At 39.3% G+C, this 27,045-nt stretch overlaps 1 protein-coding gene across 4 annotated transcripts in view; it reads left to right on the top strand.

Moving 5' to 3' along the window:
- Positions 1-27,045, top strand: part of Chn1 (chimerin 1) — a 153,582-nt gene that overhangs the window by 26,006 nt on the left and 100,531 nt on the right. For 2 of the 4 annotated variants that reach the window (XM_052725344.1, XM_052725343.1), the window contains exons 1-3: positions 3,614-3,767; positions 19,301-19,339; positions 24,098-24,153. In XM_052725344.1, coding sequence (XP_052581304.1) covers positions 3,620-3,767; positions 19,301-19,339; positions 24,098-24,153 — 243 coding nt within the window. In that variant the 5' untranslated portion in view covers positions 3,614-3,619. Of the gene's footprint in view, positions 1-3,613; positions 3,768-19,300; positions 19,340-24,097; positions 24,154-27,045 lie in introns of those variants that run through there. The other 2 variants (XM_052725346.1, XM_052725345.1) reach the window with 1 other exon arrangement.

Here is a 27,045-nt window from a genome sequence, read left to right as displayed (position 1 = left end):
GTACAGGGATGTGGATGAACTCTGATAACCTGGCTTTATGGCTTTGGCTTTCTCCCTCCTTCCCCAATACTGGTAACAGTCTGAGGTCTCACTTTACTTCTCTTCCAGCTTCTGTGGTTGCTGAATGCTGCATTGAAAAACCATGAGTGCTGCTCTGCCACCCACTTCTTTTTTTCTTCCATATATTAGATCCCTCATTAAAAAAAATCATCCCCAACAAAAATGATTCATAGTTTAAATATTACAGAAAGGAGAAAAATGCAAGATTATGCAGAGTTTAATCTGTATATCCCAGCAGAATTTTTAGCTTAGGAGAATTTGAAGTTGGAAGAGAATGCTGTTTTTGACTTTAATAGCATAAATATAGACAGTATGTGCCCTTTCTGTCACTAATCCCAGTCAGGATGGTGTCAAGATACGAACATGCTGTGGGCCTGAGAGTTAGCCCTCTTCAGCCCTAATGCATTTAAGATATGCTCACGCCCTCTGGACATGAGAGCTAGGAAGTGTCCTAAGACTTTGAAGGTTGTACTGCAAGGAAGCTGGCAGTAGCAGGAGTGCATCAGGAGCTTGAGTGAACTCGGCTGGAAGGGATATCAGCACCCTCCGCTAGCCTTCCAAACCTGTGATTTGAATCCGGTCTGTAGCCTCGTGTTGAATCCTTAGACCCACATTTGAAGCAGCCACTCAAATACCTGTCTGTGAGCAGTTTACTTGGCCCTTTTCTGTTCATGTGACCTTCCTTAGCTTGCCTCCTTTCCATTCTCAAGTAATTGGCTTTGGGTTTGGTTGTTTCTGACTGCATGGGTAGTGTTAGATGAGCTACCTGCTCTCTCTAGAGCCTCTCTGTTATCAGTCATAGTTATGAGCATGTGCTGTGAAATCATATGCTCTGGGTTAAGGATTGGCTGTGTGCTGGGGATGCTTAACTGTGTTTATGCCTTGGTCTCTCACTTACTGATTTTCTCATCTTTGAAAGACGCTATGTATTATACCTACTTCTTAAGGTTGTTTTGAGTTATCAACAAAATAAGTTTAAAAGCATTTAACAAAAGCCTGGTGAATTGTAGGTGTTCAGGTCTTCAGAATCTGCTACTGTGAACTAGCTATTGGTTTAAGTTGTTTTTAGCACCCAAACTAATCTCAAGACCCATTTACACTATTCAGCATTATTGAGAGCCCTGTGGCCTGTTTTGTTTTGGGGGATGGTATATGTTTTACTGTTACAATGAGAATGCCTGGAAAAAGCTCTGGATACAAAAGATCATGTTGCCCTCCCAGAGGCTAATTAGTTTACCTTGGCTGTGTTTAGGGATTCCTTACCCCACTGTGTGCCAGCCTAACTTCCTAACAGACCCAAACAAAACAACCCAAACCCTTTGTAACGTGTTAACAAAACCTGGTTTTCCAGCCTTACCTGATTTTTTATGGGGGTGCTGGGGTCAAACTTAAGTCCTGATGCTTGTGTAGGATGGTGGTTTGAAAGAAAACGGCCCCCAAGGGGAGTGGCACTATTAGGAGGTGTGGCCTTATTGCAGTAGGTGTGGTCTTGTTGGAGGAAGTGTGTCACTGTGGAGGCAGGCTTTGAGGTCTCATATATGCTCAAGGCATACTCAGTGAGACAGACCACTTTCTGTTGCCTTCTGTTCAAGATGTTGCCAACACCATGTCTGCCTGCACACCATCATGTCCAGCCATGATGATAATGGACTAAACTTCTGAAAATGTAAGCTACCCCAATTAAATGTTTTCTAAGATTTGCTGTGGTCATGGTGTCTCTTCACAGCAATAGAAACCCTAATTAAGACACGTGGCAAGCACTTTACCAACTGAATTATCTCCCCAGCCCCTCAACATGTAGTAGTTCCATAAAAAATGATTTGATTCTGAAACAGGATCAGGAAACATTTTGTACTGTTAACATTAAAATTCATTAGTGTACCTTGTATTTAACTGAATCTTTTACCCATATATGATATTATATTGTTGTGTATTTGATATTTCAAAAAGATTAGTTCATGAAATTATATGCATCTTCTCATGTTAACACAGCTCATTCTACAGTGTATTTAAAAATCACCTTCTTTAATTATAACCATATATCTCATTGGAAGCCTTTAAATATTAACAATCTGTTAAACTCATGATGGTTGACATAGTTTCCACAGATTCTAATTTTCACTTGAAAGCTTGAGTTTTATGACTAGTAATAAATACTGTCAGTTTTGTTGAAATGACAAGCTTACTTTGAAAATAACAGCAAATCCCCACGTTTAAGTAGTCATAGTTTGTCAGCCATTCTTTCAAGTGAAATGATGTTTTTGAAGTTGAAGCCACCAGCTCTCAACTGTGATGATCTCATACATGCTTTTATTCAAGATTGTTATATTTATTTTTTTATTTATCATACTTTCACTATCCATGTAGTTGGCTATACCTTTACCTAGTTCCCATTTTGTTACATAGAATGTAAAAAGGTGTATCTTCAGGGTTGAGATTTAATAAATCAATACTTCATCAGGAAATTCTTAAGTGAAATGTATTTTTTTTCTTTTTTGTTACGAGTGTAGTGTTGAAGTGTATGATGGCAACTGTAGTACGTTATTACTGCTTTGTTTGGGGTTGAGATGCTGGCGGTTCTCCCTACCATTGCTTCTGCATTGCCAGTGCAGTTTGAAGAACTTGAGTGTCAGGGCATTTTCACTTTTCAGATAAAGGAAAGGGAGGACCTCACTGAGTGAAGAATTGGGCAAGCCACAGAGATAACAGAGGGAAACACACGGCAGTCTGAAGAGGCTGCTGAGTGAACGTGCATCTTCCATGTCTGATGAACAGTAAGAAAGCCAGAGAGACTGGAGAAAAGTGGGTGAGAGAGAAAAGTAGATGGCCTGTTGGGGTAAGAGTAGCAGACCTTTTGAGGTCTTGCAGGTTATGCTTCTGATTTATAAACGGGGCTAGATCTGGCATACTACGTGTCTAACAGGTTACCAAGTAATGCCTTATATCACAGCCTTTTTAAAAATAGCAGTCTTTGTAGGCAGTTACAGAGAGTTTAGTTGTTATTCTGAATGATCCAGAAAGCCATTGGAGGTAATCCAGCAGAAGAACAAGTTTTGATTATGTTTAACATGATCAGCTATAAATATTAATAACTGTAACATGTCTATAATTCATACCCCAAACCCTAGAGACTGGTATGCTAGAATTCAGGGTATTTGAGAATTATACGTGTGTGTGTGTGTGTGTGTATGCTATAGTACCCCCAGCAGCATCTGAGGCATTAGTCTTTAATCACACCTTAATAATCACATACAAGTGAAACTGATGAACAGTTACATTTAATAGGGGAAATAAAGACTATTCTCAAATCCATTGAGGTGAAGCTTTTACCACCAGTCAGTATAGAAGCATTATAAAAATACTTTGGGTTCAAGTCAATACATTTGGCTGCCAAATGAGTTGTAAAAATACTTTCACTTTTCAGAACATTGGGATTTTAAAATTGAGAAAACGTGGACTTTGTTGTTATTACACTTCCAGTTAGTTGTTCCTCATGTTTTCATACTTCAGGAATTTCTTTAAGACAACCCAGTTCATTACATGTTCGTTATAGGTCCTGATGGATGCATATGTCAGCCTGAGTCACCATGCTCCAGCTCTGTTATGCCCTAGTTCTCTTCAAAGCAAGAACAACAAGCACCCATCAGTTTGGAACAGAAATGCTCCTTTCCAGAGACTTTTTACTTCTTGGTACCCTTTACTATCATGTAAGCAAAGTATAGTTAATTAAAATATGCCGAGTATTTTATTGTACTTTGGTATGTTTAGCATTTACTTAGAACTATCCAACTCTGGTCATTTGTGGTTGGCAAATCTGACTTTGGTTTCTTCTTTCTTTATTCCATATTTGACTCTGCAACTTGTAATTTAAAGCAAAGTCATGTAGTTTCAGCGTCTACTTAACCTCCCTAGTGACTGCGTGGCTTTCCTTAACTAGTCTAAATGAAATAGAATGCATGTAGAAATTATTATAAGGCAAGGAATGCTGTAATCTTTTCTCATCTCAGTGAGCCAGGGTGCCGCTTAGTAACAGCCTTCTCTATCCTCCTGTCCCCATAGACTCTCATGTAAGGGTTAGTACACCCGCTCTCTGAGCACCCATCCTCTCACGATCCTTGAAAACGATGGTAAAGGGAGACTTTGAAAGAGTTTATTTTAAGGCTTGATTGACTTCTCACTGGGGAGTTCTATGACCATGTGAAGAAGAATGCACATTGTAGTGTTTACCCTTAGATCCCTAGTGTGATGGGAGATTCTTTTCTTCCAGGGTTAGGGGCTAGGTGGGCCATTGCTACAGAACTATGTTGAAGTGTAGGAGAAGTGTGGGATAGGAATTATTTGTCCAAAAGGATGAGTTGGAAGAAAGATTTTTTTTTTTTCTGTCTGCAGAAAGACATGAAGGTTGAGACAACTGAATTAGAATTCTTAGGTAGCTGATTAGGAAGAGCACCAATAAATGTAGAGTTGGTTTTTGTTGGTTATTTTCTAGGAAAAACAAACCCCAAACTTGTATTTATAAACAGTCACAGTTTTTGTCTACTTGACACAAACGTAGACAGAAAGAAGGAATCTCAGTTGAAGAGTTGACTCCATCAGATTGGCCTGTGGGTAGGTCTGTGGGGCATTTTCTTGATTGATAATTGATGAAAGAGACGCACTGTGTGCGGTACCGTTCCTGGGAAGGTGGGCCTTGACTGTATAAGAAAGGTAGCTGAGCAAGCCAAGAGAAGTGAGTGACAGTTCTTCATGGTCTGCTTCAGTTCTGCCTCAGACTCCTGCCCTGATTCCCTTAGTGATGCACTATGACCTGTAAGCCGACTAAACCCTTCTTCTCTAGTTGCTTTTGGTCAGTGTTTTATCACAGCAGCAGAGAAGGGCAAGCAGAGCGGTAGAAATGCTGAAAATAGTGTTCACCGCTTACATTTTAATACATGGAATTTCTAGTGCTAGAGATAAGCCGTGTTCAGAAAATGTGCTCGTCAGACATATTTTTATTGTGGTAATATATAAAATATGCTGTGTTTTAAAAGTTTAATTAAAAGAAATTAATTAAAATTAATTTACTACATTTTCATTTTAGACCTGTGAGAGCAGAGTAGAGTTTTATACACTGTTGCCACGAATGACTAAGTTTTTCGTGTTGTGTTTTCTGGGCTAAAGAAGTTCAGGAAGTGTGTCATATTATTAAAGGTAGAGTGTTTTATGTACACAATAGAGTCCATATGGCAGACTTGGGAATGCTGAGATCCTAGATGCCTTGGCAGGAGTTGAATCTTTGCCTGAAGAGTCCTTTAGAAACTACGGGCAAGCAAATCTAAGGACTTTGTGTAAAAATGCCAGCATGCTGGGGCAAACATAGAAAGCAGCAAATGTCTTAGGGAGAAATTCTCAGGGATATAAGTTGTATTTGAAAAACTAGCTTAGAAACACCCCCTTCCCTTTTCATTGAGTTGAGCTGTATGTTACAGCTTCTCGCTTCCAAGAACGGAATGGAAAGGTCTGCATGAGCAGCAGGATTTTGTTTGTGTTGTCTGGTGGCCAGCTCTGCCAGGTTGGTGAGAGGAAGCTTTGCTTAGGTCTTGGGTGAAAGGCCAAGCTGCAATTGTGAAGAGCAACGTTTCCAAGTTGGCTTTGGTCACATTTAGGAGGAGGCTTTGTTGGGCTGGGCTGTAGCTGCTGCTGAGAGGATGAGCAAAGCATTTATCAACACTGTTTCTGGAGATCTTTGACAAAGGTTAGCCGTGAGCATGGTAGTTGCACCATCTCAGACTCCCCTCCCCAACTTATCAACACTTCTAGGTCACTGTTCTCTGAAGAATTAAAAATAACCATCCTTGGGATTAAAAGTAGTTTATTTCTGTTGCAGTTGGATCATGACACATCAGTTTTCAAGTTAGAACAGTTTTAAATGATTTGGTTACTTGTTTTTTTTTTTAAATTTTTAATTTTGATATTATTTCTTCCTTCCCTTTCCTTTCACCAAACCCTCCCATGTACCCTCCTTTTCCCTTTCAAATTTATAGCCTCTTTTTCCATTAATTGTTGTTACATGCATACATATATGTTATATATATATAATATATATATTATATATGTATAACCTCCTCAGTCTGTATAATGTTACCCATATGAATGCTCTCAGCATTCCTTAGTTGCCTGTTCTTTATGTAAAGTTGAGACCTTGTGAGAGCTCCCCCCGTTCCGCCCATCCACATTAGCATGTTTCGTGATGTTGCCCTTGTTTAGGTCATATTTAGGCAGTCATGTCAGTGAGACTTCCTTCATACGTGTGGTTTCTGACATTACTGAAAGACTCAGGCTCACAGCAAACTCCCTGGTCCTCTGGCTCTTACAGTCTTTCTGCCCCATCTTATGTTCCCTGAACCGTAGGTGCAGGAGTGTGTTTTGTAGATGGATCCAGTGGCACTGGGCTCCACAACTACATTTAGATTGGTTGTGATTTTCTACAGTGGTCTCCATCTGTTTTGAAGAGAAGTTTCCTTGATAAGAGGTGAAGACCACTTATCTGTGAGTATAAGGACAAATAGTTGAGTGTACTTAGGATTGTGTTGGTTTAGTAAAGTGGTGGTTGTACATTCTCCAAGACCAATGACTTCATGAGCCCTAGGTAGTTGGCAAGTTTCTGAGACCATTTCTCTCTTGTTGAGTGAGTCTTAAGTCCAATTAGAAATTGGGCTTGTGGGCTGGAGAGAGAGGGCTCAGAGGTTAAGAGCACTGGCTGCTCTTCTAGAAGTCCCGAGTTCAATTCCCAGCACCCACATGGTGGCTCACAACCATCTATAATGAGATCTGGTGCCATCTTCTGGTATGCAGACAGAACACTGTATATGTAATAAATAAATAAATCTTTTTTTTAAAAAAAGAAAGAAATTGAAATTGGGCTTGTGGTGGTGTACACCTTTAATCCCAGCACTTGGGAAACAGAGGCAGGCAGATCATTATGAGTTCAAGACCAGCCTGATCTATATATTGAGTTGCAGGACAGCCAGGGCTATACAGTGAAACACTGTCTTGAAAAACCAAAAAGAAAAAGAAACTGGATTTGTATGCCCAAACCTACTGCACCTGTAGGGTTATCGTGCTACGTTGTTGTGGTTCATAGATGTCATAGCTGGGTAGGACTGTTGGTTACTTCCCTCCTTTGGAAGTTTGCGTGGTGCCTTCTGGTAGGAGACTTTCAAGTCAGCTTCAACTCAGGGGCCTTTGCACCCTGTATCTGAAGTGATATGGACTTACCTTCCACCTCTGGGGGGCAACCAAGGGCAATAGCAATAGCCTGTGTATTCTGGGAATCTCCTGGACAGCCCTGACCAACAACTCAAGAGGACTTCTGCCTGGTGGTGGAGTTTTTGTTAGGTGGTCTTGGAGGGAGCATTGTCAGCCCAGATGAGAAAAGTTCATTAAAACTATGTATGTATATTTTTTTATACACAGATATGTTATAGGTGTTTTTTATTTTTTCTTTTTTGTAAATAGTTAATAGTATGAGTCCTTAAGAGTTTCTCAGGCATCCTTATTGTTATTTTACCCTCTTTCCTCCCTCTTCTATATTCGGCCCTGTAGACCAGGCTGGCCTTAAACTCACGGAGATCCATCTGCCTCTGCCTTCTGAATGCTGGGATTAAAGACGTGTGCTACCATGTCTGGCTGCTGTATTCAATTTTTTTGTTTTTTGTTTCTTGTTTCTTGTTTTTCAAGGCAAGGTTTCTCTGATGTAGCCCTGGTTGTTTTGGAACTTTCTCTGTAGACCAGACTGGCCTCAAACTTGGAGATCCATCTGCCTGCCTCTGCCTCCTGAGTGCTGGGACACCACACCACTGTTAAGCAGCAGTGCTCTTAATTGCTGAGCCAGCTCTCCAGCCCTGTGTACCACACTTTTTATTGTTCAGTTGTCAACTGAAGGACATCCAAGTTGCTGTAAATAGAGCAGCAATGGACATGGCTGAGCAAGTGGAGTAGGATGCTGAGTCCTCTGGGCATATGTCAAGGAATGGTATAGCTGAGTCATATGGCAGGTTTATTTTTAGCTGTTGAGAATTCTCCACTCTGAGTTCTATAGGAGCCGCACCAGTTGTCAGTGCTTCCAACAGAGAATGACGTTTCCCTTTCCCTGCAGCCCCCAGCATTTGTTGTCCCTTGTTCTGTTGTCTTTGTCATTCTGCTGGGGTAAGATGAGACCTTAAAGTTACTTTGATTTGCATTTCCCTAATGGCTAGAGACAATGAACATTTTCTTCTCTATTTTCTTTGAGATATTCCTTACCCTTTTTTAATTTTTTAAATTTTTATTTCTTTTTTTTTTTTGAGAACTCTCTGTTCAAGTCCCAGACTAAATGGGTCATCTGTTTGGTTTGTTTGTTTATATGTTCTGGGTATTCATTCTCTGTCAGATGAATAGCTGGCAGAGATTCTCTCCCATTCTCTGGGCTGCTTCTTCACCCGGTTGATCATTTCTTTTGTTGTTTAGAAGATTTTTAGTGGGGTTTATGAAGTCCCACTTGTCAACTGTAGGCTTAATTGCTTTGGCTACTTCTGAGGATGAATTTAACTGACCCAATTTGGCCATGACTTTGCAGGCTGAATTTGAATTATTTCAGTTGAAATGTCTTCTTTCCACAGTTTGAATCATTTTCTAGGAAAAAGGTACAGTCAGGATGTGAAGTAGCTAGAAATTTAGCAAACTTCAGTTTTAAATGCTTTCTCATTAGTTTAAAATTGTAAGAGCCTTTTCTTTACTGTGAATTGTTTTCCAAGAAACTTCTTGTAGAGGTTCATTTTCTTGTGACTCTTTCAAGCACTAACAGTAACACTTACTTGGTATTTATTCTTTGAATGCTCTTGTTCTCAATGATCATGTTGTTACCACAGGGTTTTGTGGTCATGTTATTATTTTGCCATGTCCAGATACTGTGTAGAACAGAATGAAAGGGGCAGGAACTCAGAATCAGCACCTGGCCATAAGTGCTTTAGATAAGACAGCACAGGGAGAACTGCCTTGGTTGTCAGTAGACGCTCTTCTTTGTGGACTTAGTTTAAAAATGAGACAGGGTCTTCTGAATCCTGGCCAGTCTTGAATTCTCTGTGTAGCTGAAATAGGCCTGAACTTCTGACCCTCCTGCATCCACCTCTTGAGTGTTGGATTTATAGTCGTACACCAGCTTATGGTTTATGTGGTACTGGAGGGTAGAACCCAGGCCAGGCCCTGTGCATAGGAGTCTACCATCTGAGCTGCATCCCCAGCTGTAAAATATTATTACAGAAGTCAAAATTACTCATTTTTAAATCAGAGGCAAACTGAATGAATATACTTAAAATGTCTAAAGTGTTCATCATGAACCATTAGTGTAAACTTCATTTAAAATTGAATGTTGTCTTTATTTATTTATTTATTTATTTATTTATTTATTTATTTATTTATTTATTTATTTATTATTTTGAGACAGGGTTTTTCTGTGTAACAGTCCTAGCTGTTCTGGAACTCACTTTGTACACCAGGCTGGCCTGGAGCTCACAGAGATCCCCCTGCCTCTGCCTTCCAAGTGCTGGGATTAAAGGCGAATGTTCTTTTTAAAGAATATCTATTCTGTGATTTAAAAATTGTTTGGTTTGAACCTTTGTAAAGAAGCATTGGAAGTTTACCATTCTAATCTGTTCTTCAGTGGACCATCTACCCTTTCAAATGGAAGGTTTAGCAAGTTTAACCTCACCAAAGGAGTATTCTTAAAAGAATAAGACATGATATGTGCTGGTACATAAAGCCATATTTAATAAAAGAATGAGATCATTGAAGCAAATTTCCTTCAAAATTCAGCCATTTTTTAACATCTGTTTATATACTAGATACAGATACGGTCTAATTGGATAAAGTATAAAGATTCAATCATATAATGTTTTAATCTCAAAGAATCAGAACATTAGGGTATTTATAAATAGTTGGAATCCTGCCAACCACTACATGAACACTTTTGAAAATGTCTCCTAAGTGACCCTAATGTTAATATTATAACATTATAATTTATAATATTATAGAACAATATAATTTATATATATCTATATATATAATTTATAATATTATAAAAGAATTATCCTAGATGTTTTACTATAGATTTTTTTAAAATTTCTACCTTTAGGCACAGATAATATCTTGAAATATTGTACTATTTTGGGAAAATGGGTATCCTAAAAATACTTCTATGTACAGAAAAAGACAACATGGGAGATTCTATGTAGCAAAAAATCTAATACTAAATCCTGTAAAAATGTTTACCTTTAGGTTTAAAAATCCATGTGAAATTTTTTTTAAATTCACAGCTCTAGGAGCTAATCAAAATCAAGGGAAATTTAATTAAGAAACTGTTATTTTCTCTATAACAAATTCTTGACATTCCACAATCTTATAACAGGGAGTAGAAGACTCCAGAAGGAAGGTGGCGCTTTACTATGTGTAAGTTTATTAGAAAACGAACTGGTTTACTGAACCTCACAGTGGGAGAGAGCATGTGTTCATGTTAAGAGCCTTGCAAAGCTCCTAGGCTTTGTTAAAGGAGAATTTGCCTCAGTGTCCATGTTTTCTTTTCCTTTCAAATAGTTAAACTTGTAGTTTTACATTTAATTATTATCTGCGCTGTGTGTGAGCGTGTGTGTGTGCGTTGACACACATTCATATGGTGTAGAGGTCAGAGGACAACTGGCAGGAGTTACTTCTCTCCGTACAGCCTGTGTGAGTCCTGGGGACCCTACTCAGGTCATCAGGCTTGACAGCAGATGCCTTTACCAGCCCTGGTCTTCTGTGTTCAAAGTTGGTTGGTTTGCTGCTGTTGTTTTTCTGAGTTAGTACAAAGGTAATATTCACTGCATAATTTTCTAAAGAACATACAACTATTTTTTAAATTGTCCTTAGAGATACCTCTTTGGCACAGTGTCTGGGCTCTGGTTTAGATGAGGACCCTGGTTGAGAAGGACGATCTAGAGGTGGCTCCTGTTTTTGTTTCTGTAGATGTCTCCTGGTTCCCTATAGCGTCTCCACTGCCCTATTCATTTATACACATAGATAGACACATACTTACATCTTTTTATTTTTTCAAAGTGAGATGATTCATTTACGAGACAATTAACCCAGTCTGTATTCTCAGTTTATCTTTTTCTTTCATTTGTGCATTGTGTCATAAAGGAGAATATCTCAGAAGAACTCATCTTTGTATTTACCCACTTGATCTAAGATGAAGCTTTTTTTCCACCTTCCTGGGCCTTGCTTAATGCTGTGGGGTGGCATATGTTGTTGTTGTTTTTAATTATGATACTGGGGAATTGCTTAGCTTCTGTATTTTGGATGTTAATTCTTTGCCAGGCATATAGTTTATACATATTTCCTCCATTCTATAGACTGTCTCTTCTTTCCCGATACTTATCACCTGTACCATGCCAGACTGTCTTTAGCAGCTGTTCGTGAGTATTGTCTGGTTCCCATTCCCGGTTGTTCTCTAATGATGGGAGTCTGACATATTTGTGTTCTTGGTCTGGCTAGATTCTCTGATGCAATCAGAGAGATGTCAAGAGCTCTTAAGACGTTCATGGAAATCAGCATCTGCTGCTTTCTTTCAATGAGCTACTGCTCTGTGCTCAGAGAACACAAGGTTTCTAATCCTCTCTGCTCCCATAAGTTTCTTTGTACCCCACTCTGCCCTGTACCTGCAGTACACTGAAAAAATGGGGGTTTAGAGGAATCATTTTCAGAGTGCAGACCAGGGACCCCTAAGGGTTTCTAGGATTGCTTTTTCCCCCAGGAATTCTTACAGAGTCAAAACTAGTTTCCATGGTAGTTCCAAGACATTTAGCCTCCCTCCGTCATCTAGTTGAACTTCCAGAAGTTACTTGGCCTGCAGTGTAACAATGGGAATAGATAGGGAAGTCTAGCTGTCAGATAACTAGGCTCAACATTAATGATTTGTAAAGTGGAAAACTAGATTTTTTTCTTTTAGAACATTTTAATTTAGTCTTTGACAATTTATTGTCTGTATATAATGCACTGATCACACACTCCACCCTATTTTTTTCCACCTTTCACTCTCATCAACACCTCCTCCCCTCCCTGCAAGACTTCCTTCCACTTTCTGACTTTTTGTTTTGTTTTTGTGCCTTCAGCATAAGTATGGGTATAACTGTATCCACTGGACCATGGGAGCTCACCAGTGGATAAATCACTGACGACATGACTCTCCCTTCCAGAATCCATCAGCAGCTAATTGTTCTACAAAGACGATCAGTTTTTGTTCTGAAAAGATTGTTTTTTATGAAAATATTAATATGCAATGATATTATTATTTATTATTGAGTGAAATGATGTTCGTGAGTGTGGGTAAACGCTTACCACAGCACATAGTTGAAATGAGAGAACAATTTTTTGGAATTTTGTTCTCTCCTTCCACTGTGAGCTCTGGGAATCAACCTCAGGTTGTCAGACTTGCTTGGCAAGTGCCTTTAGTTGTGAGCCTCTGATATTTGTGTTTAGACTTGTCTCATCCCCAAGACATCTTATTGTATGTCAGTATTCCGTGTCTGAGACACTCTGAAATCTGAAGCACTTCTGAAGACCCCAAGCATTTGGGATAAGGGATACTCAACTTAAATCAACAATATTAACAGCCTTTTAGAGTCCAGATTTCTGAAGCCAGAAAGGTCGACAGGCACTGGTTTAAACTATTTTCAGAAGCAGACTAACAGAAAGATGGAGTCTTATTATGTAGTAAAGGTATTTGCCAATTGTGATTGTTTAGCTTAATTTCCCGCTGTTGGCATTTTGGTCATGTGTAGTCAGTCAGCCTTTGTCTGTCTGTCTGTGACCCCCATCACCACTACCTTAAGTACTAACTTAAGCTTCTGCACAGAACTATACCCTTTGCTTTTGATTATTATAAGTAATATTGTGGTGATAATGTAACCAGTATTATTTAAATGTTGACTTTTACAGTGAACTTAGAAATACAGAAACTGCCTTCCAAGGTAAGCAGAGTCACTTAACCTCAGGACTGAACAGACTCCTTTACCATGTGGTCAGTGTTCCAGATAGTTCCAGTGTTCCAGATACAGCCTCTCCCTGCAGGCAGTATCCTTTAGGTTTGAACCCCAAGAGGCCTCTTTAGTCTCAGGGTCCGCCTTCCAAGGGCCAGCGAGATTGATAGAGTTTGATAGAACAGCGCTTCTCCCATTGTCTCTATTTCTGTTGGTGTGTGTGTGTGTGTATGCGCGGTGGTCAGAGGACAACCTCAGGAGTCAGTTCCCTCTTTTTATCACGTGCTGTCCACGGGTTAAACGCAGGTTAGCAGGCTTGCTGTCACTGGGTCCCTGCAGCAGCTTGCCATTGTTTATTTGTTTGTTTGTTTGTTTATTTGTTTATTTTATTGGCCAGAACTGAAGACCAGCTCTGCTCTGTTGGTTGATAGGATGCTGTCAGACCATGGCCAAGACCACAGCAGTGACTCCAGTGAGGGTCAAGATTGCAAGTATTTGGTTCCCTCTTTTTCGTAACAGTGTAGTGTGCCAGGAGGCTGAGGTCCGAGATACAGCATCTGCTTTATAGGCTGTGTCAGGTCTGTCCTTCCTAATAAGCGCAGAAGTCTTTTGTGGGGTTCTCAATTACTATTTTCAATTAATATCTCTTTTTTACTTAAAATCTTTTATCTTTTATTATTAATGAAATTTGTAGTTTAATAATTTCATACATATATTTTTTATTTTTTGAAATTAAATATATAATTATACCAATTAATCCTTAAAGACCAGTTTTCTTTAAGAGTATATGCCTCTTCTTATTAGTGGGACTTTATGGGTGGCTTTTGTGTGACACAACTCTTTAATTTTAAATTCCAGAACAATCAATCATTGTTTTGTTTTTGTTTTCTTTGTTTTCACAGCAGGGTGTCTCTGTGTAGCCCTGGCTGTCCTGGAACTCGATCTATAGCCCAGGCTGGTCTTGACCTCAAAGATGAGTCTGCCTCTGCCTCCGGAGTGCTGGGCTTAGTCCTATGCTGCCACCTCATAGCCAGAAATAAATGATTTAGGTGTTTTTTGTTTTGTTTTGTTTTTTCCTTCCTGTAAGAGTTTAGGGTCCCTGACTTTGGCAATGATTCTGTAAAAATGAAGCAGTTGTATAATAGGTTGGGGGAGACAGCTCTCCTTAGGACACTGGTTAGCAGCATTGTGAACTATTCTCAGTCAGGATGGGAAGTGGGGGACACCTCCTCAGGTAACTCAGCAAGAAGCCAGCGATTGGTGTAGTATAGGGCTTTGGCTCGCATGTTATGAAAGGCTTATGGCTGGTAAACCTGGAAGCTGTGTTGATTGGCATAAATAGAAGCCTTCATTTGCATGCCACATGCCTTCCTATCTTTGTAACTAGTCTGTTGAGCTCACTTTTTGAATCAACTGGGAGGCAGCCTTTTGAGCTGCTCACTGGTATTCAAACAAGAGGGCCAATAAAAGCTTTCTCCTTCGTGGTCCTTTCTGGCTTGTGGTCTTTGTAGTTGGTAAGGCAGGCTTAGGTGTTAACAACAGAAAGGACAGGGAGGGAGCAATTGTTAACAGTGCTGACAGCTGTAACAGCTGGCAGCTGTTACAGTGGAAACTTGATGAAAAATTCCAGAGAACAAAAACTGTAGAGAGCTAAGGTAGATGAGAAAAGGAAGGACACTGAGGAAGAGGGGGGCTGTGAGGAGATGAGGAAGGATGAGAAGCTGTCGGCCCTGGTGGCTCAGAATTCCAGGGAGCTACCAAGACATAAGGGCCAAGAGTTCCGATACTCAAGGCCCACAGGCGGTAACATAAGCCTTGTAGGAGCTGAGGGTCACACGCAGGGCTGAAGAACCACACCACAGGCCATTGCCGACTCTGTCAGTGGTAGCTGTGAGCCACACTGCTGGTTGCTAAATATAGGGTCACTAACGGACAAAACCTGGAGCAGCAAGCTGCTGAGTTTCGTCACTTCTGATACCAAGTGCAGGGTAGGGGCAGTGCGCCTGGAGGACTTCCCAGTCTCAATTCACTAAAGACCACCAGAACCTACTGACCTCACTTGTACACTTGCGGTCATGATTTACTCCATGGAAAGGATGCAAATGAAGTTCAGCCCAGGCCGGAGATAGGCTTGAAGCAGGGGCAGGACAGATAGAAGGGATTCTGTCCTTTCTCCTGAGTGAGGACACATGGTTTTCCTTCATGGTGTGACTGTTTACAGGGAGTGCTTCCACCTGGAAGAGAAGCCTTTCCAGTCTAGTTCCTCAGAACTTTTATGAGATTTTCCCACATATACTTCGGGCCATTGGTACCCTTGTGGTCGGTTAACTGGTACCATACAAAAGCTGCATTCTCAATTTCATTGCTACTCTCTGGGCAGCCCAAGGCAAGCCCAGATTATTTCCTGAAAGCTAAAGGCAAAAGCCCTATTTCTCCATGTCTTTGGCAATGACTGTAAGTTGAAGAGGCTATAAAACAGGTTAGAGGGATCCAGCTCTCCATAGGTCACTGGGACAGAGGTTAGGTATTCATAAGCATTGGGAACTTTAGAGGACTCTGCTTATTTGCAGCCTGGATGGGGACTGGGGACAGCTCCTCAGTAATTTAGCAAGAGGTCATTATTTGTACAGTATGAAACTTCTGGTTGGTTGTTATGTAAGTTCTGTGGTTGGTAGAACTGGAAGCTGTGTTGTGATTGGCATAAATACAATCCTTCATTTGCATGCCACATGCTTTCCTATCTCTATAACTAGGCTATTGAGTTCACTTTTTGAGTCAGCCACATACAGAAGTCAATGTGGTTCAGTGTTCACTCTCTTCTATGCCCCATGTGACATCTTCTACATAGTAGATCACTTGTATGGTTCGGAGTTCAGAGTAAAAGGAGGCCGAGACATGGACTGTGATGGTTAGTTTTGTGTCAACTTGACACAAGCTAATGTCATCTGAGAGGAGGTATTTTCAATTGAGAAAACGCCTCCATAAGATCAGGCTGTAGGCAAGCCTGTAGATTATCTTTTAAATTAATGGTTGATGGAGGAGGGCCCAGCCCATTGTGGGTGGTACCACCTGGGCTGGTGGTCCTGGCATCTATAAGAAAGCAGGCTGAGCAATCAACTAGGAAACTAGGATCAAGACAGTAAGCAGCACTCCTCCATGACCTCTGCGTCAGCTCCTGCCTTCAGATTCCTTGGAGTTTGAATTCCTGCCCTGGTTTCCCTCAGTGGACTGTGATTCAGACTATGTAGGCCAAATAAACCCTTTCCTCCTCAAGTTGCTTTTGGTCATGGTGTTTCCTCACAGCAGTAGTGGCCCTAAGTAAGACATGGACTGTGAGGATGTGCCAAGATGGTGAATTTGTGCTCTGCTGTTAGAAACCCTGAGGGGACTGACTACACATCATACTCCTAAAGACTCAATGACAAAATGGCAGTGTTTGTATATTGTTAGTGAAGAGTTAGAAGCAGGTTTCCTAGTATTGAAAAATGTATATGAATTATGATTTTGTCTCATTCAAACAAAGTTAATATAATTAATCCCTACAGCATGTGTTCATATTGTCAGGTCCAAAGGAAACTCTAGTTCCCCAAACCCCAAAAGACAGTCCAAGTATCCAGATATGAGCTCAACCTGGACTAGAAGGATTTCTGGTGGTTAGATAAAAGCCAGCCTTCCTCAGGAACTTGTGAACCTGGTTCCCATCTATCAAAAGGAATAGTTTCCTTTACCTCTGGCAAAAGGGACATAGGGTTACATGTGACTCCTATCCACATATGAAAACTCATGCTGGCCTCCCGGCTCCCTCAGTATCACAAGTACCTGTTACATACTTCAAAGTTCATGCTAACCTCCTAGCCCTTCACTCTTCCTCCCCTCCCCTAAACCCCCTTCAGCTTAGGGCTTCCTTTCCCACAGCTAACCCTACTATTCTTGATATGTTCATCCTCCTTCCCTCCCCCCTCTCCTCTCCTCTCCTCTCCTCCTGCTTTTCCCATTGTTCTCACTATTCTCTATCCCTTACTATTCTCTCTTGAAGAAAGCCTTGGCCATGTTCAGTCTTCTTCTTTCTTACTCTACTGTGGACTTTTCCAGATGCCTCTGACTGTTCTCTCTCTCATATCTATAGTAAAACCTTCCCCCTTAACCACACCATAGAGCAGTCATGTCATAAGTTTGTACCTATATGTATGTGTTTCCACATAACACATTAAGGATTTGTTTCAGTCTACATTTTTATTATTTTTAAATTTAATTTTTATTTTTTTGAGATGGTAGCACTATCTAGCCTTGACTGGCCTGGAACTTGCTATGCTGATGAGGCTGGACTTAAACTCCTAAAGAGACTTGCCTGCCTGTGCCTCATGAGTGCTAGGATTAAAGGTGTGTGCCCCCACACCTAGCCTTAATTACCATTTTTTAAGTTCACCTAAACTGGATGGTTTCCTAAGTAATTGCTTAGTATTTATAGTCAGTTTTCACAATTCACAGGATGTGTATTTGTAAATTTGCCTGCTTACTAACATTTGTTGGCAACCCTGAAACAATTACTCCACATTTTCTAGGTCATTGGAGCCTTTGGCCTGCCTGTGACCAGCTATGGTCAATCCTTCTCTCCTCCTTTCAGCTTTCCTTTTGCAGAGCATTCTCTTGTGGTCGGTTTTGTGGCATTTCTGTTAGTGATTTTTTTCTCTGTAAAATGCCTATGGTGTTCCTCAATGTGAGAAGGCTGTGATCTGGCTCAGAGAGAGAGTATACATGTTAGATAAGCTACTCATAGCATGAGTTCTGAGGGCTGGGAGTTCAGTGTTAACCAGTCAACAGTGTACATTAAGGAGTTTCTAAAGAAAAACACACAAAGCAAGGCTGTATACTGATTGCTTGATGAAAATGCTGTGGCAGAAACCCAGAATCTGATCTCTGTGCTTCTCCTAAGAGGTGTGGTTCATTATTTCTTCTAAATTCAGTGTTGTGGAGACTTCATCCACTGGAACTACAGCAAATAAGGACAATGAGCTAGTATTTGCTGTGTGACTCATTATTTACTTATTCACTCAGCTTTTCTTGTTCTTTCAGCAGATGTACTTTAATACTTCTCCAGGTTGCTAGGCAGTTTTTACATAACTCAAGAATTTCACATTTTATGTCCATGTTGGTAGTTTTGCTCTGTCCCTCTGACACAGAGTGTTTGTGTGATTTATGATAACACATCATAAACCAAGTGTGATATTGCATTTTAAAGGTGGAGAATTGAGAGCTGAATGTTTTGATTCTGTGATCATTTACTTAAGCATCAGGTTTGCCCTCAATAAACTTTCCAGGATTTTTCTTGCTTCCTTGGGGACAAGATTTCCTAATGGGTTCATTTTAGATGCCAGTAGAGCCAGATGATGTGACTGGCTGTATCTTTCCACATCAGAAATACTCTGTGTCTCTTCATTTGGCACCATAGCCTTGCAGAAGCTATGGCTGGCAAACAACTCCTTAGCTGTCCATGGTCAATGAGAATCTAGAGCACACTTGGCTCTTTGCCTTTCTCTGTTACTTTATCTCCTTCCCTTCATATGCCTGGCTTTCCATCTCCTTCCCCTGCATCCTTAAACTCAAATAGAGTGAGAGAAATGGACTTGAAGAGCAGATGTTCACATCCTGTTCTTTGTTGGTCCCTGGGGACATTCTCTTCCATGGGAGCATTTCTCATTTCCTGGTTTTGATTGTCCAGGACATTTGACGACTAGCGTTTGTTCCCTGCATTCTCCTCTCGTCATGTTAGTAATTAACTAGTTATACAAGAATCCCCCAAAAGTAATGGGGAAAAACAGAAAAACATCTGTGAAGGTTAGCATTATGCAGTCAATTGGATTGGAAAGGGAAAATTCCAGTGATTTGAGGAATTTTTTGATGAAATAAGCATTAAGCCTAAACAGTGGCTTTGTTGACAATTACTTGATGGATATAAGAAATGATTATGAAAAATCAAAATCAACTGATTTTTTTATGTTGTACAACTGAGTAGACACAATAACTTTCTGTAAATTTTTTTAGAACAGTATTTAAAGAAAGTAAGGATCAAGGCTAAAAAAAAGTTTGCATTTTAGTGCCTTGCACTCAGACAGATAAGGCACAGCCAGTATACATACCATGTGAATTAATGATTGAAGCACCTTATTTAAATATAACTTCAGTAATATTAATTTGGTAATTTATTCTTTCAGATACGGATGAATATAGACCTCCTGTTTGGAAATCTTACTGTAAGTATACAAGTAAATTTAATTGTGTGGATTATAGTGTTTTTATAAGTAATGTAATTATTCATAGCAAAGTTTGGGATTAACATAAAAGGGATTTTTATGGTAAAATGTGTTTCTACAAAGCTCTATGTGGTTTAATGTCTGGAATGCAGCCCATCTGTTTTAGTGTACAGAATTCCGTGTAGTGGAGCTTGAGATGACTTATTTGAGCAGCCGATAACACTAATGCATGGAGAAACTAATAATTTGAGCAGTTTATTCTGATCTCAATTCTTTATGTAACAAAAGGAATATATATGATAAATGAGGGAGTCTATCTTCAAAGAAAAATCAGTAAAAGGAAGTAAAAGAAAAATGATTTTAAAATTGCTTTCTAAAAATATAAAGGGATAGAGAGAGATAGAGTGTGTGTATATTTGTGTGTGTGTATATGTGTATGTGTGTGTATATTGTGTGTGTGTAGCTGACAATTCTGTTGACAGCTTTGGATTAACAGTGAATTCAGAATATTCCTTTGATGTGACTTAAATCTAGTTATTTAAAAAAACTTCTCAAAATTTAATCAAAATTTGTACTTCACTTTTTGTATTATGCATATTAAAGTTAAGTAGGTGATTTAATGTAAAGTGTTGCTGTGTATGTTGGATTTTGGTGGGGCACGGTGGGCTATGAGCATCTTTTCACAGTGTGAGTCTCTAAGAAATTAACCGTTTACTGTGATTCTTTAGAAATACTTGTTACATTTTATTCATTTACTTTGATTGTCTGTGCATGTAGCACAGTGTGTCTGCATGTGCGCAAATGTTATGGGAGTTGATTCTCCCCTTCTGTGTGGGTTTCCAGGATTCAATTTAGGTATCTGGGCTCGGCCACAGTCTGAGCCATCGTGCTGTCTCTTCTGTGAGTCTTTGAGACAATTACTTTACTTCTGTTCTGCGTGTTTTCCTCAACTGAACTTATAAAAACACAGAAACATAAAACCTTAAAAATATAAACCAGTAGGGAAACAGAATTGTGTTTAGTACCCTTCTTAAATGTAAAAACTGGAAGTCTTAACGTATAATCAGCCAGGGAGTGCAGTATCCCAGGGAGTGCAGTATCGGGACTGTGAGGACGTGGTGGGGTGGGAGGTAGATGTGCCGAGGAGAGAGTAGCTCAGAACTGGCGCTATTTTGTTGTTGTCACAGACCCCTCTGGATCTACTGCTGTCACAGCTGAGGTTTGTTTTTTTAAGAGAAGTGGGAGTTTCCTGCTGCTTTTATTGTTGAAACAAATTCAAATTTGAAAGCAAACAAACCATATGTGAGCTGATTTTGACTTTAAGGTACAATTTGTGATCTCTGAATTTGATTGTTGTTACTGCTAGGGACTGAAAATTTCATTAATAATTACATAAGCATTGACACTTCTAACACGACTGAAAATACGTTAGGTTCTTGTGTATCCTGTCATCTTGAATTTAGCTAATAACTTCCCACAAATAAGTTAATGATTGCCAATTTTAATTCAGCTATGTTTAAATTCAAATTATCAGAAGTTCTAAACTAAGGAAGAAATTCCTGAATTAATTATAATTAGACTTTTCTATCTTATTTTAAAATATTTATTTATTTTGGAAGAGAGCAGGCATACAGTCTTACTATGTAGACTTGGCTGATTTGGTACTCACTATATAACCCAGACTGGTCTTGAACGCATGGTAATCCTCCTGCCTCAGTCTTATGAGTTTTGGGTTTATAGATTTGTGCCACCACACCTGGCTCTTGTGTGTGTGTGTGTGTGTGTGTGTGTGTGTGTGTGTGTGTGTGTGTGTGTAATTATTATTGTTGTATCATTGTTCTTTGTTTTTAGAGATAGGGTTTCTCTTTGTAGTACTGGCTGTCTTGGATCTTGCTCCATAGACTAGGCTGGCCTTGAACTCAGAGATCCACCTGCCTCTGCTTCCCAAGTGCTGGGATTAAAGATGTGTGCCACCACCACCTGACCTATTGTATATAATTTTTGAATGAAATTTTTCACAGGTGTGCTGAATCTAAACTTGCTGTATTTTGCTATAAAATGCCTAAATACATATATACTTTGATATTACTTCCGGAGGTGTTTTATCTAGAAACTTTTCTACAAATACTAGAACCGTGCCTTTTTGGACAATTAGAAGTACTGAACGAAAATAAAAATAACTATACACAATTTAATGCTAGGAAAAACACAGGGGTAAATCCTTCACCAGGTCTTTTGTGTGATGTTATCACCCCTTTATTCTTGTTGGCTTATCTTACTATTTACTTACTAGACAGGCAAATGTTTACTAATTATAACCAGAAACTGCAGTCTGTGTGCTTGGAATCACATTTACTTTGGTTCTAATGGTAATTTTTTAATCTTCTTGACTATGACTCAGTTGCCATAATTGGAGTTTTATAGGTGACAGTACTTTCTAGAACATTTTATTGAGACAATAAATCTTTGGGAATTACAGACAAAAGCAGACATGTGAACTGGATTTTCACCTTGTCATTGTACTGACCAGTAAGGAGCCCTGGGCATGGACTGTCTGCCTAGTGTTTGGCTTCTCTTAGGTGGAGACATTCAGCTCTGGAGTGAGGGCACATCCTCACTGTCAGGCCCAGTGACTGCTGCAGTGCTCTTTCTCCCCTTCTGAAGCTCGGTTGTCCCTCACACTGTCCATTTAATCTCTAGAGTCACAGATCACATAGGATATTTAACACGATTTTAATGTACCAACCCAGGGATATTTGTAGCCATTAAAAAAAAAGCCAAGGAAGACATTTATATCAGAATTGCAGATTTTTCTGAGGAAGTGGTTTTTTTGTTTGTTTTAGTTTGAGATTTTTAAAAAAAAAAAAAAATTAAAAAGTAAAGCTGCAGGAGCCAGGCGTGGTGACATATGCCTTTAATCGAAGCACTTGGGAGGCAGAGATAGGTGGATCATTGAGTTTGAGGCCAGCCTGATCTACAGAGAGAGTTCCAGAACAGCCAGGACTACACAGAAACCCTGTCTCAAACACAGCAAACAAACAAGCAAAAGTGAAGCTGCAGCTGCTCAATTCTTTTTTAAAATATTTTTACTGTATTGTTTTTTAGATTATAACATAATTACATCATTCTCCCTTCCCTTATTCCCCCAAACCTTCCTATATACCCTCCTTTCTCTCTTTCAAATCCATAACCTCCTTTTTTTCACCAATGGTTGTTATATACATATATGTATATGTATATATTCCTAAATATGTAAATACATCCTGCTGAGTTTAGTATTACTGGTGTGTATGTTACAGGACTGACCATTTGGGATTGATAACCAATTGATATGCTCTTCCCTGGGGAGACTGTTCCCCACCTGCCCTCACCATTCCCTAGTTGTCTGTACTCAGTTCCTTTTACATCATAGCATTATCCAGGTTCCGTGTCCTAGTGGTGACCTCAACATGCATCATGAATCAGACATTACTGTCGTGAACTTCGTATTTTAATATCAGTTATCAACATATAATACTCTTTATGATACTCCTGTCTACCAGGGATTATAGTCAATGTTTCATGTAGTAAGTAGCAGTAGAGAACAGTGATGTGTTCTGTATTTATTCTAATTATATATGTTTATATTGTCTAATTGTATATATTCACATATATTCCCATGTTATATATGAATTACAATGGCAAGAGATAGAAACTATAAAATGATACTTCATTCCAATGAGTCATGCATGAATTGTCTGAAGTCCCAGATTTTTGGGTAGTTTGATGATGTTGACAAACTATGTAAGTATTTAACTGCAGTATTAACTTAAGTTCATTTACCTATGATTGCACATTTAGAAATGGAAAAAAAATAATCTCAAGAGATAAACATATTTACATGCTTCCTCTGATAGCCACGAATCTTGTCTATTCTCATTTTTAAATCTAAAACCTAATGTGAGGCTGGAAAAGGTCATGTTATCAGTTCAAATTTTATTGATCATTTACAGATACCCTAAAAATTATTCATTCTTTGGCAAAGTGTTTCAGTGTCAAATTCTTTCTTTTGCTTAATTTGCCCAAATTGAGTAAGTCCTAATAACTTGGTCTCTGAAATTTTGTTTTTAAGGAGATTATATTTGAAAATAGATGTTCACAATATAAATGAGGGAGAAAAATAGTATGTATGTTAACTTCTGACCGGTAACTCCGTATTTTAGTCTCATGTTTGACAGTAATGTGCTTTAAGAAGTGTAAATATTACTGGTTTATATTAGGAAAAACAAAGAGTGGATTACAGGGAAGAATGTACAAATTATAGACCCAATTTGTTCTAGAACAGTGGATATCAGCTGCAGTCTTTTAATACAGTTCCTCATGTTGTGAACACTAACCAGAAAATTACTTTCATTGCTACTTCGTAACTGCAGTTTTGCTACTGTTAAGAATTGTAATGTAAACATCTGTGTTTTCTGATGGTATTAGGCAGCCCCTGTGAAAGGATCATTTGATCCACAAAGGGCTTATGACCCACAGGTTGAGAACCACTATTCTAGAAGATATTTGTGTGGATTATGATTTTTCTGCTCATGTTCTCCTCAAATTTGGTAACTTTAATTTGGTTGACAGTCTTTGTTTTGTTCATAACAAATTTTTATTTAGCAACAAAAAGGACTATAACTTTTCTTATAAGTATAAAAAGCAGCCAGTTTTTTCTAGTATGTTCCTAAATTCTCTATAAGGGAAATTGACACGTTGCTGTCTACCTTCTTGTAGTATACCAGCTGCAGCAGGAAGCCCCTCATCCTCGAAGGATCACCTGTACTTGTGAGGTGGGTGTGACACAGTCGGCACAGCAGATATCCTTTCTTCTTCTGTTTCCCAAAGCTGACCGTCCTTGGAGGCCTGTCTGTGGGTGGGACCGTTCACTCCGATTCAGTTTTATTGATAGTCGCATTAGACATATGTATGCTGCTTACATTATATATAACATCTTTGTATAGTTTTAAATACTATAACTTTCTTTAGCTAATTACACATTCTTACATTTTAAAGTGTTTTATTCCTCATTTCTGATAATGCATTTGAGAGTATCATTGTAGGGTAATTTAACAAAATGAACCCAGTTTGAGCCAAGCATGTGGCCTTTAATCCCAGCACATGGGATGCAGACCCCTGAGTTCTAGGCCTGCCTGTCTATATAGCAAGTTACACACACACACACACACACACACACACACACACACACACACACACACAGAACACAGAAGGGGTGAGGGGTGGTTATGGGTGGATGTGATGTAAATACATTGTATACATGTATGAAATTACAAAATAGTAAAAAGAAAAAGGCACTTCAACAAAATAAACAAACAACATGGATAATTTTCCAAGGAAAGATATTTTGTATTACATGAAAAGATGCAAACACTCCCCCCCACACACACACCCAAAATACCCAAACAAAAAGCTCACAAAAAATGATGGAGTCGATTTTGTGTTGGCCAATGACTCTTGGGCATAGGGCCTACCCAGTGAAGAAAACTGATTTCCCTTTGCCAGTGGGTGTCAGTTGCAAATCGCTTCTTGGTTGGGGTGGGACTTTGTGTCCACTTCCCCTTCTCAGTGCTGGGATCTTATCTTGTTTGAACCTGTGCTGGTCCTGTGCATGCTGTAACAGTCTCTGTGAGTTCCTATGTGCATCAGCCTTGTTGTGTCTGGGAGACACTGCTTTCTTGGAGTCCTCCATACCCCTGGCTCTTAAAATATCTTTCCGCTTCCTCTTCTGAATGGATCCCTGAACCTTGAGGGGAGGTGTTTGATGATGGGACTCCATTTAGGACAGAGTGTTCTGAAGTCTCTCTCTGCACATGGTCCAGTTGTGGGTCTCTGTGTTAATTACTATCTACTACAAGAAGGAGCTTCTCTGTTGAGGGTTGAGCAAGACACTGATCTATGGTAATAGAATGTACCATTAGCTGTTATTTCATTGCTACTTTCCTTTTGCAATATAATATGTGAATGTTAGCTTTTAATCTGTAGATTTGTGTGTTTATCTAAATAACCACTGTTTAAATAGCTAGTAAGGGACCTGGGGGGCCAGATGGGGGAGGAATCTTCCAGAGAAGGGGAAATAGAATATAGTGTTAAAAGAGATACAGGGAAAACTAGAATAGATTACATCAGGATGGGTATGGGAGAGTAGGGTAAAGGAGAGAATATGGGAAGGGACAGCTAACACTAAAGACTTTTGAAAGGCCATGTGGAAATGTACTACTATAGAAGCTTCCTAAAAGATATGCATATATGAAAGAAATTTTAATTTAAATGGAGTCACCATATAAGGGGAAAAACAATACTCCAACCAGACAGACATCTTATGCCACCAAGTAAAACCTCCAGTGCCAAGAATGGGCTATATCTAGTTGGGTCATTGGCCTAAGGGATCCTGTAAACTCTCCCAAACATCAAAGGTTGTTGTCACAGCTATTGGTTACAACTGAATGATAAGGCTCTATTGCTGAAGATTCCACTTATTTGGATCACTTGAGCTGGTACCCAACTAGAAGCTTCACCTCAGCTGACCAGTGTTCATGGTGCTAGAAGGTACTTTGTGTGCTATTGGAGGAGAAAAGTAGTCATCATTATTACCTTTGACCTACAGCAGTGACTGCATGCAAGATATGCTGGTGTGGTAATGACTCATATGTTATGGGAGTGCTGACTACTTTTTAAAATATTGAATTTAATTTCCCTCCATGATATAGAACCCATACCTGATAGTGCTGAAGCCCGAGAACCTGAGACCAGACATTTATATTTTTATTCCTTCAATCGAGTAACCAATGTTCTCTGAGGTGCTGCTTTCTGCTCGACCTTCAGAACTCAATCAAAGCAGTATCTCTCTCCCTGAAGAACCTAGAGTCTTGTAGCGAGTGGAGTAGATTAGCCAATGGAGCAAATTGGCAGCAGTTCCATGTATCGGGTTTGTTTGTTTTCTTTTTGCCACTTGCAGGGAATTGTGGTAGAGTGTTAAAAGATGGTACCAGATATCTACATAGACAAAAAAATAAAAAAAAGTATTTTATGTCCTAAATATACAGTTCAGACCTTGTCCTTGTAGCCGTAGAGGACAGATACTTTCAGCACAAAAACATGATATTAGGTTTAGAGCACTTGGCTGCAATGCAAGGTGGATTAGGAAGGAAGATGGACATTTGGAGGCAAAAAGACTGTTTCAGGAGATTGTTGTAGTATTCCTAAGGATGAATGAAAGGACCTGTACGCACTGGTTCTGGGAATAGCCAAAAAGGGGCAGAAAGGAATCTATGAAGTACGGGAATATGTTTGATTTGGTGGACTGAGTAAGAGGAAAAAAATGACTTTGGGGAACTAGTCATCTCTTGATTTTACAAACTCCTGTCATGGGAATCTAAGGAAGCAGAGATTTTTCTTTTCCTGCAAAAACATTTAGATGTTTTGTAAAACTTAAAAACAAGCATATAAATGCTTAAATAAGCATAAATTATTCTATTACATGACATTTAAATTTCCAACTTGATACATTTATAGGTCAACTAATTTGAGATTGTTAATCATTTTTATATTTGACTAATCTTTTAATTTGATTATCTGAGTAATGTCTGTAAGTTTGGAGACAATACTTAATATCTTAGATAACCTTAAAACGTCTAGATCTTGTTTAGGAAAAGAAAACCTTCCCT

The sequence above is a fragment of the Peromyscus californicus genome, unplaced genomic scaffold, assembly GCF_007827085.1.
Source record: "Peromyscus californicus insignis strain IS unplaced genomic scaffold, ASM782708v3 Scaffold_7__1_contigs__length_154581171, whole genome shotgun sequence".
Lineage (NCBI taxonomy): Eukaryota > Metazoa > Chordata > Mammalia > Rodentia > Cricetidae > Peromyscus > Peromyscus californicus.
The sequence above is the reverse complement of the archived record's forward strand: the minus strand, read 5'-3'. Positions and strand labels throughout refer to the sequence as shown.